At 40.6% G+C, this 17,757-nt stretch overlaps 2 protein-coding genes across 7 annotated transcripts; one reads left to right on the forward strand and one right to left on the reverse strand.

The window, feature by feature from the left end:
- Positions 1–476: 476 nt before the first annotated feature.
- LOC147042725 (uncharacterized) lies at positions 477–3,120 on the forward strand. 5 transcript variants are annotated; one of them, XR_015068988.1, is made up of 8 exons: positions 477–769; positions 936–1,049; positions 1,822–1,882; positions 2,243–2,389; positions 2,462–2,520; positions 2,601–2,693; positions 2,809–2,901; positions 2,978–3,120. XR_015068988.1 is itself a non-coding variant. In XM_085938311.1 (7 exons), the coding sequence occupies exons 1-7, from the start codon at positions 767–769 to the stop codon at positions 3,026–3,028; spliced, it is 507 nt and encodes a 168-aa protein (XP_085794437.1). In that variant the 5' UTR covers positions 490–766; the 3' UTR covers positions 3,029–3,120. The 5 variants fall into 5 exon arrangements, 3 of the variants coding, with proteins under 3 accessions (XP_085794437.1, XP_085794436.1, XP_085794435.1); XM_085938311.1 differs by lacking the exon at positions 936–1,049 and having other exon boundaries at positions 490–769; XR_015068989.1 differs by lacking the exons at positions 936–1,049; positions 1,822–1,882 and having other exon boundaries at positions 489–769.
- A 3,758-nt stretch (positions 3,121–6,878) lies between these two features.
- rd3 (retinal degeneration 3, GUCY2D regulator) lies at positions 6,879–13,983 on the reverse strand. Of its 2 annotated transcripts, none has more exons than XM_085938055.1 (3): positions 13,866–13,983; positions 7,703–8,022; positions 6,879–7,640 (listed from the first exon to the last, which is right to left on the reverse strand). In XM_085938055.1, the coding sequence occupies exons 2-3, from the start codon at positions 7,990–7,992 to the stop codon at positions 7,289–7,291; spliced, it is 642 nt and encodes a 213-aa protein (XP_085794181.1). In that variant the 5' UTR covers positions 7,993–8,022; positions 13,866–13,983; the 3' UTR covers positions 6,879–7,288. The 2 variants fall into 2 exon arrangements, with proteins under 2 accessions (XP_085794181.1, XP_085794182.1); XM_085938056.1 differs by lacking the exon at positions 13,866–13,983 and adding an exon at positions 8,645–8,664.
- Between the last annotated feature and the right edge of the window lie 3,774 nt (positions 13,984–17,757).

Consider the following 17,757-nt stretch of genomic DNA (forward strand, 5'->3'; position numbering starts at 1 on the left):
CATCATTTCTATTACACAAGTAAGTATTTTTTGTGTTATTGCTGAAAAAAAGGGGCTGCGGGCGAGATCAAACTGACTACATTTTATAGTCATCAATTCTGCTTTTTGTTTGGTTGGTCACAATTCCAAGAACAATGAAACGTATCTAAATGTTGTATTTTTATCCAGTGCTACTTGTATTTTGTATGATGTACTAACACTGCCACAATAAATGTTTTGTACATTATTATACAAATGTATTTGGTTTGTGGTCATTTTATGAATTTTAGACTAAATTGTAAGTTAGTTCTTCTGCTTAAAAAAAAACAACAACGCTTTTTAATTGAAGCAAAGCACCACGTATTTAACTTCTGGTATACGTCGTCGTGGTCTGGTGGCTGTTCTTTAGTTGCAGCCAACTGTAGTTGATAAAATCAATCGTAGGTGGCGGGGGGCGCTATTGTACATCCATACACCACAAACAAGCACATCATCCATATATCGTACCATTTTGAGTTGCTGCAATGAACACAGATTTAATATGTACATTGTACCAATTTAAAAATTGTCATTTTTGAGCGTTTGTATTATTTTTTTACATTCAATATTTTTTACTTTTTTCCCTTTCCACTTCCTTGTGGAGGGCGTAGCGGTGGTGCATTCTGGGATGCAATGTCTCCTGTGGTTGTTAGCTAATGCTAATTTGCGGGGCATCGCTACGAATATCTCTATGCACGTTTTAGCGTTATCAAGGTGTCTTTGATAATAATCAGACTGTACTGTTGCCATGGTGAGTATTGAATCCGTCATCTGTTAAACGCATTGCATGTTTAAAATATGCAAATATAATGATAGGTTTGGTTAGAGATAGTCTCGGACTCAAATCTGCTGCGGCAAGATCCATTAAATGTAATGTTTTCCGTCTTTGTTCATGTATTTGTGCTTCTGCGTGACAGTTTGTTGTAGTTGTTGATGTCGGGACATCAAATTGAGACGATCGATCAGTGTTGCTCAAAGGATGTCCCCGTTGTGGTTAAATTGATGACGCCAGAATATTCAAATGCTAAAAGGTATACAATATTTTGATACGATTTATGTTGAGCATTGTCGCACTTATTAATTTGGTTAAAAAAATGTTGAATTAATGTAATTAAGTCATGGATCTAAATGAAAGTTGAAAATATTTCAATCATCGGGGGCTTTAAATTTAAACAATTTACGTATGCTAGATCATGATTCCAATGTTACAGTAATCGGATCAAGTCATTACTTTCTTATCCTATTTTATTATTATCCCAAATAAATCCACTGATACAACAAAAAAGTAATATAGTTATCTCTCTAAGACAACACAACAGAGGGAAATAAGAAAAAACTTCCCCTAGCACAGGGGTGTCAAACTCTTTTCTTTTTTTTCCCCCGCGGGCCGCATTGTAGTCATGGCTTCTTTCGGAGGGCCATTATGTGTGTCAACCCAAATAAATGTATGAGCACCTCATATTATATACAGTAAAAACTACAAAACAAACTGACAAATAACTCGTTTTCAAATCAGATGAGTAAAAACTGGTCAAACATTTAAAAAAAAACAAGATATTAAAAGTGAAGACAATTTGCAATTCTGGTAATGACACACGAATTTGATGCACAATTTGTCTTCACGGGCCACATAAAATGAAATGGCGGGCAATATCTGGCCCCCTGGCCTTGAGTTTGATACCAGTACCCGAGAGGTACTAACTTTCCATTTGCCATCTTTCTTGCTATACCTTTAAAACACTCCTTTTCTCCAGGTTTGTCAGATTCATCTGAGTAATCAATATGAATCTTCTTCCTTTCCAGTCCACAAAAGCCGAGTGCAGAGTTTCTAGTTCCACCTCCAGGACGAATGACAAGAGCAGAGGCAAGACTGCTTGAATCTAAAATAAATAAACACACAAGATGAATAACTCACAGATGTAGGTGCATTTATGACGACTGAAAACATCATCATCAAGTACGGTAAAAGTTAAGCAGACACGGTAAAAGTTAAACACACACGGAATTTGTCACCGCACATTGGTGTCACTGTTACTAAAACAATCCATTAACAAAATATAAAACAAGAACACGTGCAAATGTTATGTGTAAATATTTAGCAATGGGCAGCAAGTGGGCCTATAATAATTTTGTGCATTTGTGCTTTATTTAACATAGTTAGCAATCACATCATGCAAATTCTATTTTCCACCGCAACATGCTGACTAGTGTTCTATTCATGCAGGTAGAGAAAAAAAGCGTAAACGCAGCCGTAGTAGATCTTCCTCATCATCGTCTTCTTCCAGTTCGTCGTCAGATTCGTCCTCAGCTTCGTCTTCTTCTTCATCGGGCTCGTCACACTCATCCAGCAGCAGTAGTTCCACAAGCAGCGGTGAGTTGAATTGGAATCTTTGATTTGTTTAGCCTTTTAATAACTAAACATTATTCACCCATTTCTTATCAGACTCCCGAAGTAAGTCTAGAAAGCAGTCAAAGAAACGGAAAAGGGACAAACCAAAAAAGGTATTTGTCTATTTTATGTTTTTGTTCATTAATTGCCAGTATCCTTTTCAAATTTGTGTCTTATAATTTGTAATGTTCAGCAGAAGGCAAAGAAAGAGAAGCGACAGAAACGTAAAAAGGAAAAGAAATCCAAAGGAGGGGAAGAAAACTCTGGGCCTGTTCAGATATCCAAGGTTGTTCACGCAAGATTTTGTTCATCTTTGTTTTTGGATCCTGAAATTTTACCCCAATCCGAATACCCCTAAGTGGCTCGAGGCGACAAATGTCATTGCTTGTTCTTTTCCTCAGTACTTGAAGGAAAAGAAAAAAGGGAAGAAGTACAGCATGATTTCAGGAAAGAAGATCAAGATGAAAGTAAAGAAGTCAAAAAAGGATAAACAGGTCATTTTAATGTCTTTAACAGCGAGTTTATTTTTTACTATTCGCTCTCAATCTCATGTATCTGTTTTTACCACAGCGGGACAAAAATCGAGCCGAACTTCTGGAGTTTTTGAACTCTACATTGTGATTTTTCCCGAGTGGACACCACCGCCGACCTCAGGAAACTACAACCGGGCTGTCCAGGGGGAAGAAATGTAAATAAAGGTTGATGTTAAACCAGGGCAGGGCACACCTTGAAGCAGTGTATCCACATACCAATGTATAACATCTTAAGCAATTATTTAAATGTGGCGAGAGAAAAGTGTGTGCCTCCGTTGATAATCGCAACATTCGTACCTTAAAACAAAATGCTGATGTGTAAGATGCACATTAGAAGACAGATGAAGTAGAAAAAGCTAGGCTAAACGTTAGCTTAACTTGGAACTAAATTGCACTTGGAAACTCTTCTCATGGTTTAAGAGTTGAATGTCACACAAAGACACACAATAGAAGACATGTATAACAGCAAATATTTTTGAAAAGAGAAGGGGTGAATATATCAAAACATTTCACTCAACCAGGAAGTAGAATAGCAAATACTACACTTGATGTGGTACACCTCAGTGAAAATAAACAAATGGGAAAAATATGTATTCAAGTGCAGTCCAAAGTTCTAATAAAATACATCACCCCTGAGTGCACTCAGAAAACAATGAAATTGTCCTACCACCCCTTTAATACTTAGCGTTCGGTTCAAGGTATCCAAGGTTGCAGCAATGAGTAGAGATGAGATAGGAGGCTGAAGATTCTGGCTCCTGGGGCAGGTGAATGAAGAAGATTAAATGTCAGAATTGAACATCAGGAATCCAGGTCTGCAGAAAAGTATTAACTATTCCACAGTATGGAACTAAATTACTGAATCAATACGAAATAACTTTGTGTTACAATTTTCAACAATGAAAACTTTACATTAAAGATTTAAACATTGAACTCAAATGCTCAACATTTGCTGGCATCACCTTAAAATATACCGTCATTTTCGGACTATTAGTCGCTCAGGAGTATAAGTCGCACCACCCATAAAATGCACAATATCGTGAAAAAAAAACATATATAAGTCGCTCCGGAGTATAAGTCGCACTTTTGGGGCAAATGTATTTGTCAAAATCCAACACCAAAAACAGACACAAACCAGCAACAACAGGCTAAACGATACGGTATGCTAACGTGACATACACAAACGAGAGGCTGAGAACGGGCCTAACGTAACATTCAGAGTCATTCAAGTAAGTATTACATAAATAACACGTTTATCAAACCATCTGTATCACTCCAATTCATTAAATCCATCGATCGTGCTTTATGTAAATGCCGCGTATGCCCCGCATATGCTGACGTCGGACCCGTTGTAAATTGCATTTCTAAATGTTCCACAGACCCATATAACGATATATAAAGTATATTTCAAATAACTATCATATAGCAACAATATTACCAAACCATCTGTCACTCCAAATCATAAAATACATCGATCATCGATCGTGTAAACAATGCCGCGTACGCGCGCCGTCGGACTCGTGATTTGCATGTCTGGCGTGATGTGTGCTCGCATGCTGTCCATCACAAGCAGAGCTTGCATCCTAAATTGCATTGCTGCCCCTACTGTTTTTTTTTTTACATCACCACACTAAATTCTCTTCACCAGACCTGTGCTTTTTAAAAACTCAAAAAAACAGCGCTTTCCCCTCCCAGTTGTTGCGTCACGGCCAATGGTGAAAGTTAAATCACCCTCGTTCAGTTTAGTTTGAAAATAACTATATTTCTTTTTCAGTTGTTGTTTTGTTTATTTGTTCCATGAACTTGAATATTGTGCTTTAAAGTGTGAATTGCTTTATTCGTTTTTTCAGTGTATTAAAAATAATATGTGAGGTGATCAACTGTACTAGTAAGTAATGTGTTAATGATCAAGTAAATCTTTTTGGAAAAAAAACACATATAAGTCGCTCCTGAGTATAAGTCGGCCCCCCCACCCACCCACTGAAACTATGAAAAAAAAAAACGCGACTTATAGTCCGAAAATTACGGTACAATAATATATTACATTTTGACATAATAAAACATTTACATGCAAAGAAGCAGCTCAGTGGTCTAGTGGTAGAGTGTCCGCCCTGAGACTGGAAGGTTGTGGTTTCAAATCGCTCACTGCTCCCCTCTCCCCCAGGGGTTGGATCAAAATCACATGGGGATGGATTAAATGCAGAGGCCAAATTTCACCACACCCAGATGTGTGTAACGATGATCATTGGGACTTCAACTTTAATTGGAATGAGATCGATCTAAATATCTAGTATATTAAACATTGTGATATTTGATAGTTAGGCATGTGTGCATCATAGCTAACGGACACTAAATGGGCACCAAGCAACCAAATCACATTACCCACTGAATAGACAGCACATTTCCCATAGTATTGTTTACATCTGACGTAACCGTTTTGACGGCTTTTGCATGCTAACGTAACACAAAATGCTGTTGTCACGCAACTCACCAAGACAACAACGTTCCACAATGCTTTATCAAATCCAAGTCCCGCGTAGATAGGTTCTCAAAGTTGCTTGGGTGTGTCTAACACGTTAGCCTGAGTGTCAACTATGCTCCTATGACTTCCACTTCCAGTGTAGCTTTCGTACGGTCTCTTCCGCTTCTTCGCAGCATTCGACGGAAATTACGAAATAACGCGTCAGCATAAGAACTCTTCGTGCGCACTTATATTGCCATCAAGTGGCGAAAGTGCGAAATACACCCTAACCAAGTACAGCGTATTTGCAAAATTAACAGGGTTACATCCGTAATACACGCCGAAGGATAATATTTCAGTCACACCCGAGAATCAGGACCTTGTTGACTTTGATTGGAAGGGGATAAAAATGCAAAAATGTGCCACGATTGTGTATGTGTACATTACTTTATGTGTAGCAAAGTGAGCGGGTGCTGCTAATGTCAAACCAAGTTGAGGAGCAGCGTCATCGGACATGTTTCACATTGCTAATTATGCTCGTTATGAACATTAGATGTAGCAGCACATTTTAATTAAATCCAACGCAATAAAGTTAAAGTCTGCTTTATTGTCAATTTCTTCACGTTAAGACACACAAAGAAATCGAAATTACTATTCATATCGTCACACGGTGACTAGACACATCACACAAGCAAATACCATAAAGAGTAAAAACAATAGATAAGAGCGATGAATAAGTAATGAGCAAATAACCGAAGTAAATAAACAATAAATAAATACATAAATAGACAAGAGGAGCAAAATTGTCCAAGCGTCCATACAGCAGACAGCCAGAATATAGGGCAAAAGTACAGGACGTTATGCAGCCGAGGGTGGAGGGGGGAGAGTGTTCAGGATCCTGACAGCTTGGAGTATGAAGCTGTTGGTGAGTCTGGTGGTGCGGGAGCGCAGGCTCCTGTACCTCTTCCCAGAGGGCAGAAGATCAAACAAAGAGTGAGCGGGGTGACTCACATCACACGCAATCGCGGCCGCTTTGCGGGTGAGACGGGAGGCGTAAACTTCCTTCAGGGAGGGGAGAGGAGCCCCAATGATCTTACTAGCCGTGTTCACTATGCGCTGCAGGGCCTTCATGTTGTAGTCAGTGCAGCTACCACCCAACACAGCGATGATGGCAGGAGGAACACTCGCTCGCCTGAGTTTCCGCAGAAAGTACAGGCAGCGCTGAGCTTTCTTCAAATATCTGACATGCAATGATAATAATCCTCGGTTTTGAATGTCAGCAAGTATTCATTTCAGTTTCTTTTAGTGGTTTGCAGAGCCGGTGTACCTAATAAAGTGGGCGTTGTTTTCAACGTTAATGAAACAAAATAAACAAAATAGTCCATTATTGTTTCAAACCAGTTGGACAAGTTCATGGACCTCTGTGTCAAAATGAAAATAAACTGATCAAATGTTTTCTCGCATTCTCCTGTATTATTTTATTAGCATTCATTCATTTGCAGCTTGTAAAGAGAAGGTACAGAAGCAAAGCTTTCAGCTGCCTGACCTTGTGTGGGGGAGTGTTGTGCGTGGTCATTGTGTGCTGAGAAAGAGTGCAAAACGTGACTCATCCTCAGATTGATGGGGGTGGGACATAATATCCTGCTTAGACTTAAAAATAGGGTGCACAGATAAAAAAGAACAAAAATCTGTCAAAAACAAACAAGAACTATCTTAAAAATTGACATTTTACAGTGTAAGACTTATCAAGTCATTGGAGTTCAAGTCTGTGAGTCAAGTACGTTTTAGTCAAGCAAGTCCAAAAACTGACTTAAGTCTGACTCGAGTCAGGTCATGTGACTCGAGTCAGGTCATGTGACTCGATTCTCCCATCTCCACATCATGGTCCTGTCAGACAAGTTTACTGCTGCTTGTTCCTTTGTATCGGAAGTCCGGCATGCTCCAAACTCTCTCCTCCTTCTCTGTCCCTCTTTCCACATCTTCCGACACTGTCTTCAGGTCGCTCAAACGGGTCCCCTCAGCTGAAATCAGGCCTGCCGCGCTCCCGAAGGGGTTGATCTTGATGCGGGACCTGAAGTTCACCAGGGACATACTCTTGGTGCGTTTATTGCTCCACTGGCGAGCAAGCCTTTGTGCCTCCTGCTCCTCCTTAAGTTGCTCCACAGCCTCCAGAAGGACAGAGCGGAAGAGGGTCGACACCTCCTGGACTTCTGGCTCGCTGGCTCGGATTGCGTCGCGGAACCTGTGGACAACCAAGACAAGAGATCTGTCGTTTTGTTTAGACAAACCAAGGCAATCTCGTACCTGAGTATGACCAGTCCACAGCAAGACGGCGGCACCTTGGAGCAGAGGTCCTCTAGGCCCAGCCTCTCCCCGGTGCTAATGTTATAGGACGAGCGTGGTGCGCTGGCCAACCAGCTGTAGTCCACTCCGGTCTTGAGGCGCCGGTACTCACTCTCCCTCTCTCTCTGCTGCCTCTCCGCCTCCTTCAGCTGCCAGCTCAGCTCGACCATCAGCGTGTCAGTGACCACGTCGGCTGGCTCCCTGCGGGGGATGTGCTGGTGAGGCTCGCTCCAGCTGAACCAGGAGGCCATGGTGCGGTCCTCCTCACCCGTCACAACACTCTATAATAATTTAGAATCAAAATCATAGTCTGTCAATTCCATAGTGCCAATCAAAATGAAAAATTGTTTTTGTGAATGCAGATTTTTGTTGCATTGGATGTGATTAGATTGGGTGTGTGTACCTAATGAAGTGTCCTGTGAGATTTATTTTTTCCAAATTTTGACAAATTTTGGTTGAGACCTTTACTCACTTGACTTTAATTACCATATATCATCTATTTGTCCTGAATTTAGTTCCTTCATTTGTCCACAAACACACACATATGCACACGGAAACACACACAGGTGGCCACATTGTTTTTTAACTGTCCTCTCTTTAATCTGGAGTTAATCCGTTCACATAATGAGTCTAACCCACAAACATTCCACTTGTTAAGATTGGTTTACCACATTCTATTTATACAATCAGTATTATATTTATTTTTTGATTTTATTCTTTTTACAGGACACATCTAGATATGAGGGAACAACCACGATTCAACATAGAATATTTTCATCTGATCTCACAATCAAATAATATAAATGGAACGCAGCTCATTGAATATTCTTTGGAGTGTTGTTAATTTTGTTTCAATTAGTTAATTATCGCTAATAATAATAATAAAAGGGAATTGTTTCTTACCTCTTTATTTTCTTTGAAAGTTTAAGATGTCACCGACAACTTTCCCCCCAAAAGACAAAATTGTGAGTGAAGGCGTCAGTCCGATGATATGAGAAGCATGGCTGACACATTATAGATCTCTCTCTCTCTCTCTCTCTCTCTCTCTCTCTCTCTCTCACATATTCGCCTCTCTGCATCCCTCTTCCTCCCTGGCGGCTCCCGCGGCTCCACCGCACCTGATGAAGAAGTGCTTATGTCCCTTTATTTTTTCTCTCCTGCAATACTCTGTTGCTATAGTGACCGGCTTAAGCCTATTTGTTGTCCACAATAACCACCATCAGCTGAGAGGGGGAGCGATGAAGAGGCAGATAAAAAGAACAGAGATTTAAAAGGGGATGTGGTGCTTGATCAAATGTGCACAAGGTCATATGTATGCAAATGAGCCTCCTGGAAATAATGAGTATCTCTGACCCACAGCGGGCTGCGTTATAAGATGCCACATTGCACATGCAGTTCGACTGCAGCAAAATCATGGTTTCGTTTTGTGTAGGTGTGAGCGTACGCCCAGCAGCACTGCAGCATGAACTATGAACTCTGTTTATTCACACAAAACTTTATAGTAGTCTCAACAGAATTGAAATTTTATCGAAAACACACCTATATGTATGTATGTATATATATATATATATATATATATATATATATATATATATATATATATATATATATATATATATATATATATATATATATATATGTATGTATGTATGTATATATATATATATATATATATATATATATATACATACACACACACACAGGTGTTATATATATATATATATAAACCACGGAGGTCGCTGGCGTGCTGGAGCCTATCCCAGTCGTCAACAGGCAGTAGTCAGGAGACACTGCCATTCCCAAATGAGAGTTTATGTCCAAAGGTTGGAGGTAACAGATGGGAAGATAAGCTGCTTCCTAGAAACCCGACGTGACCGGCCCTAATCTTTTAAAGTGATTCGCCCAGCCACAACTGTGCTCCACTTGGCCTTCCTTCAAATAGCAGAACTTGCCCTTACAGAGGCAAACATAATAGGAGATATTGACACATGTTGTGTATGATGATTAAAAAACAGAATTCTGCCAATATTCGTGTTTACAAAGGGTGTTGCATTTGTTCAAGATGTCCGACGTTGAGCAAGGAAAACAAAAAGATGTGGCATAACAATTGGTTCTTTATTTGCAAGATCTTGGGTTGTTTAATGGCGGTCAGTGCACAAGGCACTTCAGCAGATAAAACAGCGTCATACTCCAGATCAAAAGGTTTTATACTGTCCACTAGCAGGAACTAGAAAGGGAAGGGGAGGGAAGGAAAAACATGTCTTTGAAAAGTTCTATTTTGCATCTGTTCTGTTATCACCTGAATGTTCTGTGTCTATGTGTCATGGAGAATTACTGAGCTCTGTGTGTTGTGTCAGCGTATGATGAGTGACTATGTAACTATATTTGTGTAGAATAATAAGATACAACAGCAATGGGTCACACATTGCTGTTGCTCTCCCTTCGAGGGTCAGTTTTTTGTGGCACACACATATGCGCACGTGCACACGGAGGCGCATGTGCACAAACACACACAAACACAAATACACACCATCACATGCGGGAATCAAACTCAAAGTTTCAGCACACAAGACAGGCAAGTGTACCCATCAGCGACTCCTGAACAACCCAAACAAGTTGTTTCAAACTGACCCTACTTCTTGGGCTGGTCCAATTTTCAAACTAAATTTGATTGGTTTTGACCGAGCAGTTTTAAGAGTGCACTCTTCGACATCATTCCAGACTCAATAAGATCGTTTTCATGGAATCAAGGTCTTATCTTTATGGCAGGCTTTTTGTCAGAGGAAAAACAGCAGATCTGTATGAAAACGTGCATTTATGGCTTTACCTTGTAGTTTGGTTGGGAAGGACACTTAAAAGCAATTTTCCTTGTGCAGTAATTCAAATGAAAAGATTTGTTCAGTTTTTATGAGGAAAAGGGGGACATTAGTGGTATGAGGATCTCCTCAGGGTTGTGTTCTTTACCCATGGCTTTTCTCCATCTACAGCTCCCTCATATCCATCCACAGCTCATTCTCTATCCTCAAATATGCAGACAAAACTATAATAATTGGACTCATCACAAACAATAATGAACAACATGACTGCGAACAGGTCACTTGGTGCAAAAACAACCTACAACTCAACACATCAAATACACAGGAACTCATAGTCGACTTTTCACACTCACCCACTCACAAACTCCCCATTTCCATTTCCACTAAGCCCATCACCATCACTGACTCATTCAAACTCCTAGGTACACACATCAGTAACACACTCAAATGGAAACAGCATTCGAACCAAATCTACAAAAAATTTGCGCAAAAAACTACAACGTATAATAGACAAATCATCTAATATCACAGGCCACACCCTCCCTTCCATTGACACACTGTACCATAGACGCGTCACACAATGGGCAGAACATAAAACTTGACTGAAAAATAACCTTTGACCCCTCTCATTCTGCTCATCACCTTTTCACACTGTTGCCTTCTGGAAGACGCTACAGGGTCCTGCCAACGAAATCAGTCAGATTCGAAAAAAAAAAATTCCCAACAGCTGTACAGACACTAAACCGAATCACTAATTGACGTTTCTATGTGTATCTGAAAAGGCCTTCACACTTATTGTTATTCAATGCCATTAATTTTATTATTATTATTGTGAAGGCGAAGTTTTCAGCGGCTGCAGCGGGGCGGGGGGGTCTTTGCATGGACGGGGAGCCCCCCCACGGCGCGGCTTGCTTTGGAGGGGTGTCTTGAGACTATCCAAATGAGGGCCCCCTGCGCCCAATACCCGGGCAGGGTTCCAGGCGTACGGCTTGACTATTTTCTTCGCTCCCAGTGGGGAAATGTTGCCTTCTGGCCGACGCCCAAAAGCAAATGAATGGGCCTTCGCACTTTGTGCAATTTCAACCAGGAGGAAGTGTGCGGCTTTGGAGCAGCCAATGCGCACAAATGGTGATGGCTTCCACGGCCACGAGGCTCACTCAGAGGGGGTCCATGGAGCGCCCCCGGGGATATGTTGCACTCCGGCTGACGCCCAAAAGTAAATGAATGGGCCTTTGCACTTTGTGCAAATTTCAATCAGGAGAAAGTGTGCAGCTTTGGAGCGGCCATTGTGCACGGCTGGTGATAGCCTTCACGGCCACGGGGCTCACTCGGGGGGGATTCCACAGATGCTGCAGGCGAGGACTTCCGGTGCCCGTTGCCCGGTCAAAGTTTAAGGCGTGCGGATGTACCGTCCATCCATCCATCCATTTTCTGAACCGCTTAGTCCCCACGGGGGTCGCGGGCGTGCTGGAGCCTATCCCAGCCATCATCGGGCAGTAGGCGGGGGACACCCTGAACCGGTTGCCAACCAATCGCAGGGCACACAGAGACGAACAACCATTCACACTCGCACTCACACCTAGGGACAATTTGGAGTGCTCAATCGGCCTATCAAGCATGTTTTTGGGATGTGGGAGGAAACCGGAGTGCCCGGAAAAAACCCACGTGGACACGGGGAGAACATGCAAACTCCACACAGGGAGGGCCGGAGGTGGAATCGAACCCGCACCCTCCTAACTGTGAGGCGGACGTGCTACCCACTGCGCCTCGGATGTACCGTACTTATTCTAATTATTGCCCAGGGCGATGGTTAGAGAAGGTTTATGTCCAACAGGGGGGTGGGCGATTAAGAGAACACTTTTTGTCCGATCGCCAAGGGACACTGAAATGGGCGATATGTATGTAAAATTCTACTTTGTTTGCTTTATTTTTAATAAAGTTCTAGCTCAATTCTAACTCAACCATTTAAAACCTACCAGTAACACGAAGTCCTTTTCTTCTCATCTCTACGAGCCATTCATCCAAGGCATCGTCAACTTCCTCACTGATCACTTTGAGACCAGCGAAGCCACAAAGACAATTCACCACAATATTTTTCTATTTTCACGCATTTTTGCAAAAATTCCAGGGAGCCGCTTGGGGTCTGCTAAAGAGCCGCATGCGGCTCTGGAGCCGCGGGTTGCCGACCCCTGCCCTATACAGTCCTCAGGCTCCCCAACAATAGCGGTAGCAGTTTGCATTATTTTATTGCAATGTTTTTCCTTATTCAGATTTATTTCAAGACCACAGTTACAGTTACACTTCACTATGATGGTTAATGCAGTTATTGCAATTTTGTTGTTTTATCACAGTATATTGGTTTATTTACATTTCAAAAACCGAAAGTCATTCATTTACAAATATGATTGCACTTTTGTTTACATATTTAAATGTTCAGATATTAAGATGTGATCGACAATTTTTGCATGATTTGAATGAGGCAAAATAACATGCCTTTTCTCTCGAATATATTGTTATAATCATTTGTTTCAGATGTAATTATTTTCTGTGTAAAAATTAAATTTCGTGTTCAAAAAGTGTTTTTTCAAACTTGAGTCTTGAAAAAGAGGGGGTCGTCTTATAATCGGGCCAATATGGTAAAAACATGCGACACAGTATCGCAGATTTTGATTCAAGGATAGGTTTGGACTTAGTCTTGTGCATTTCTGCAGGTGGAAATTCTGAAAGCAGGTATGTACGTGCAAGTCAAAATCTTACAATATATCTGGAACAGAGCAGTGCTTTTTATGTAATCTTCAGGAGTAACAAACTTGTCTCATTTCAGCTTTTAATTCTACCGTTACCCATTTTTAGTATGAAGGCGTTATTCATCTTTTGCCTATCGATTCCACAAGTTCCCACGAACCGAAAATTCTAAATTTTCAATTTTGAAATTCCCACAAAATTTTCCCAAAAACTTCTAATTTCTACATTTTTCAACTAATTCAACCCGTTCCGGCTTTCAACATCATTCTGTAGCATTCCTCAAGTATCTATTCACCTTCGTTGCCTTCACACGCAATTTCTCCAGAAATTCCAAATTCTAGTTGTTTGTATTGTTGTGTGTTGTCACAGAGATATGAGCATGTCATGCTGTGCTGGAAAAAAATTCCACCAACTTTTTGTGTGGAATTTGGAATCTGAATTAAGGTGCCTCAATAGTTTGTCAAGTATCTTCTAATCATTTGAAAGATTTTAGTTCAAATATGGCCCTAAGGTACTTCAGCACATGCCACAAAAGTTTGGCCACCCTTTGGCATTTTGCTTACCGGTGGTTTTACAGGTGTTCACGGAGGTGGTCTCCCCAAGTGTCCCGTTCCCGCCCGGACTTGACACCTCGGACTTTGTCTTCAATGCGAGGGTCCGTGTCTTTGGAACAGGCGAAGCCATCAGCCCCGCAAAGCACGCGCCCATAACTTATTTCCTCGTTATATTATTGCTGATATCTCAAAAATTCGTTCAAATCAAATGCCAGTGTAGTTAATTGAACTCACTGACGGTGATTGATGTAAGAAAGGAGAGACATTTGATTAATATGATGTCAACGAGAGACTCGTGTGCGATTACTCAAAGATTCCGCTAGAGGACAGAGTTTCCACATCTTTGTATTGAAACGAGAACTTTGATACTTTTTAAGATTCAGGTAGCTTTTATGGAATCAGACGGAGGATAAAAAGGCGTGCCAAATTTCAACTATGAAAAGAAACAGTACGAGCTCGGCCAGAAAGTGGATAGTGAAAAAAGCAATGTGTAAACAGGCACAAACCTCTCCTTATCTGTGTTGTTACTGCCACATTGCTCATTTGTTATTTCACAATCCTTGCTACCACTATAAATTTCATAATGACAGGCATGTTTCTTTTGAACGACGGGATTTACGCAGAAGGAAGTTCTGGCTAGTCACATGAGCACAGAGAAAAAAAAAACACTAATGTGCTGACGCCACACATTTTTCACTGGCCAGTTTCCCCTTTTGTGTAGAAAAGCCCCATAAGCACTCTGTACCGAGGCTTCAGTCCGCCATTACGACACTCACAGCTGAATTGTCACAAAGCCCAACAGCACAAACGTTCAGAATATGCAATGTAAAAATGGAGTGACAAGCATCACAATCCCATCCTGTCATCATTTGGGAAGATGCAGACTGTCACTTTGGAATGTGATCATTGCCAACAATGTTTAACTTCTCCTCTGTCTTTTCTAAGGATGCTGCTCACCTGAATGATTGCTCCTGTGTGCCACCACGTGCCCATAAATCCCCCTTTTTATCTTTACTGTGTGTCACAAGAATGGGAAGGAAGCTGCTTTCATCATCCATCATTCTTTCTTGCCATCCTTAAAGTGTTTTGTGATTTTAGAGCAATTAATTTTTGCTGGTTGGAACCACTCAGTCCTGTGATGAAAAAAAAAGTCTGAGCATTAGAAGGGAGAAATTAGTCCACACTTTTTTCATTCAGAACTCTGGCAACCATATTTGAATCTATACACACTGACCACTGTGACACAATGACTTCCCTATGAGCTTATCTTATCTCACTCATAGCTTTAAAAAAAATGAATAAAAATCATTTTCTGTGCGAAGGGTCAAAGTTTCAAAGGTACATTTTCAAACAGAACAATTTGATTTGGGTTAATCAACAACAATTTTTCTTATTCAAATAAGTTTTTGTTGCACTCCCTAAGAAAACAATATTACACAAACATGGCGGGCATGCACACCGTTTCTTTTTGTCCACTAAATGACTGATCATCCCTATCCTCGTTCTCATTGTCACGATGGTGGTGGTCAGCAGAGTTAACATTCCAGCCGGCTTATATAGGCTCCCCCACTTGACTGAAAGCTCTTTAGTGGAGGCCAGTGAACTGCCATGTGGCCAGTTTAAAAAAAAAAAAAAACTCTGAGTGTGAGAGAGGTCTTGGTCATCTTTTTTAATCCACAATCCCACAAGTCCAAACGATCATCTCTTCATTCTAAATGCCTTTTATAAGAATCCACATGAGTACCCTTCAGCCATAACTTCAATGAAGATTGAAATAAAAGAACAATAAACTGCACTATTCCTAAAATACAGTTGTTCCTCAAATTGTGGCCTCTATTCTGATAGCTGTCACATTAGTCAAAGTGTGCTTCATTTATATAAACAAACTTTTAAATGAATCTTCTCATAATCAGCAGATGACAACATAAATATCATTTAAGTGCGTCATTTATTTAAACAAATAAACTTTTAAATATATCTTCTCATAATCTGAAGATGACAACATAAATATCTTCTGGCCACAATACAAGGAAATGAGTGCCTTGCTCAAGGGCAACTCAACAATACAGTGCTTAGTTAGCATGACAAGAATTCTTATTTACACTGCATGTGTGCTTTCAAACAGGACAAATTAGGACTGGGGAAACCTTGTATGAGAAACAATTCATCTAACCTTTTTTCATTCATTTGAAACTTTGTGGAGTTACCAGGCAACCATAGAGAGAGAATCCAAGTTCATGGTTCCATCGGAAGGGGCAGGATCACTGGTGTCATGTCCGTCAGGATTTACTTTACAATCACTGACCCTTGACCCCTTGACTCTGAAGTCTAATCAATTGAATGAAAACACAGACAGCATGCTGACTCGCTTTTTAATGTTGCACACGTACACAATAGCTCGCAGGCAAGGGGCAAAGAACACCTGGTGTGAACAGAGAGCACGCACAAAGTGGCGTTTGACATGAAACAGCATCACAGCAGCACGCTGGAATGTTGGGGAAAGCCTTGTGTGCATATTGCCTTTGCAATGCCCCCCACCTGAAATGCTAAGACACTGTGGCCGCCCATTGCATGGTCAGCAGGCATAGCGGACGTTGACAAACAGCTGCAGTTTCAAGCATGGGCATTATGTGCGGAAATAATACACGGGGAAATAATAGTGCATTCACAAAGTTTTGTTTTGACTTTTGTGGCCAAGGTGATTTGGTACCATGTATTGTGTTTGACAGTCGGAACACAAAGAAACATACATTGTAAGAAATACTGGGTAGCAAAATGAGGAAAAAGAAACATGCACACTGTAAAAACCAAAAGAAAAGAAAAACAAAAAAGAACTTCACATTGTAAGAAATAAGGGGTTGCAAAATGAGGTTTATGGAGAATTAATGAAAGAAAAAGATACCCTTCCTCAGAGCTACTGAATAAACATGGCAAATTGGGTACTAAAAAAATGGCACAGAATTAGCTTAAGGACAGGACAGACTTGTCTGTGTGCCTTGCTCTTTGGCTTCTTGAGTCCTCCATCAAAGCAAATCTTTTCTCTTTTTTTCTTCAAAATAGGAAATTTACAAACATCTGCTTTTACATTCTTGCCAATGTTCTGATGGATGTAAATACTAAACCAGAAATAGAATCATGAGTCTGTGGATTGTCTCCACCATCAAATGTGAAATCATGTTGTATTGATTAATAAAGGGATGGAAATCTTATTTCTTAAAAAATCTGATTCCAGTGATTAATCAATCAACGGGTAATCGATTATTAAAATAATGCTTGGTTGCTGGCCTAATCCATTACAAGCATTTCAACAAAGACAACAAATTCAAAGATGGATATATACAAAAAAGCAAGAGACAGCAACTATACCAAACAGCCATATATTTTTGTCTCAAGATGACACGAGGGACAGCAACTGTAGATAACATAAAAAAAACTTCAGCTGACATTTCATATCTAAAAAAACAAAACAAAAACAAACCTAACTTTAGTTTTCACATTACTGTGCCCATTATAAAAATGAAAACATCAAAATACTTCCCAGCATATTTGTTGACATTGCATATACATAGAATCAGGAGTGGAATTCTCAATTGCACCTTGTTAAGTGACAAAATGTAGAGTGATTTCTTTTTTTTTTTTTAATCATTCCCTCAACAATTTAGAGGCCACGAGAAGGACTTGGGTGCTCAGCTGTCCAAAGCAGCGGACAGACAAACTGCATGGATGAGTCACTCTGACAGTGGTTTGTATGCTTGGGAGAAGGGTTGTGGCACGATGCAACATTGAAGCTCTTGAGTTTGGACAGCAGAACACAACCAAAGAACAACTGGCCGTCACGGGGAGCCGACTGGCGACAAGGCGGGGCTTGTCTCAGAGCAACGAGATGCATTAAATCTTGAAT

The sequence above is a fragment of the Syngnathus leptorhynchus genome, chromosome 18 (genome assembly GCF_054491065.1).
Source record: "Syngnathus leptorhynchus isolate UIUO chromosome 18, UIUO_Slep, whole genome shotgun sequence".
NCBI classification, from domain to species: Eukaryota; Metazoa; Chordata; class Actinopteri; order Syngnathiformes; family Syngnathidae; genus Syngnathus; species Syngnathus leptorhynchus.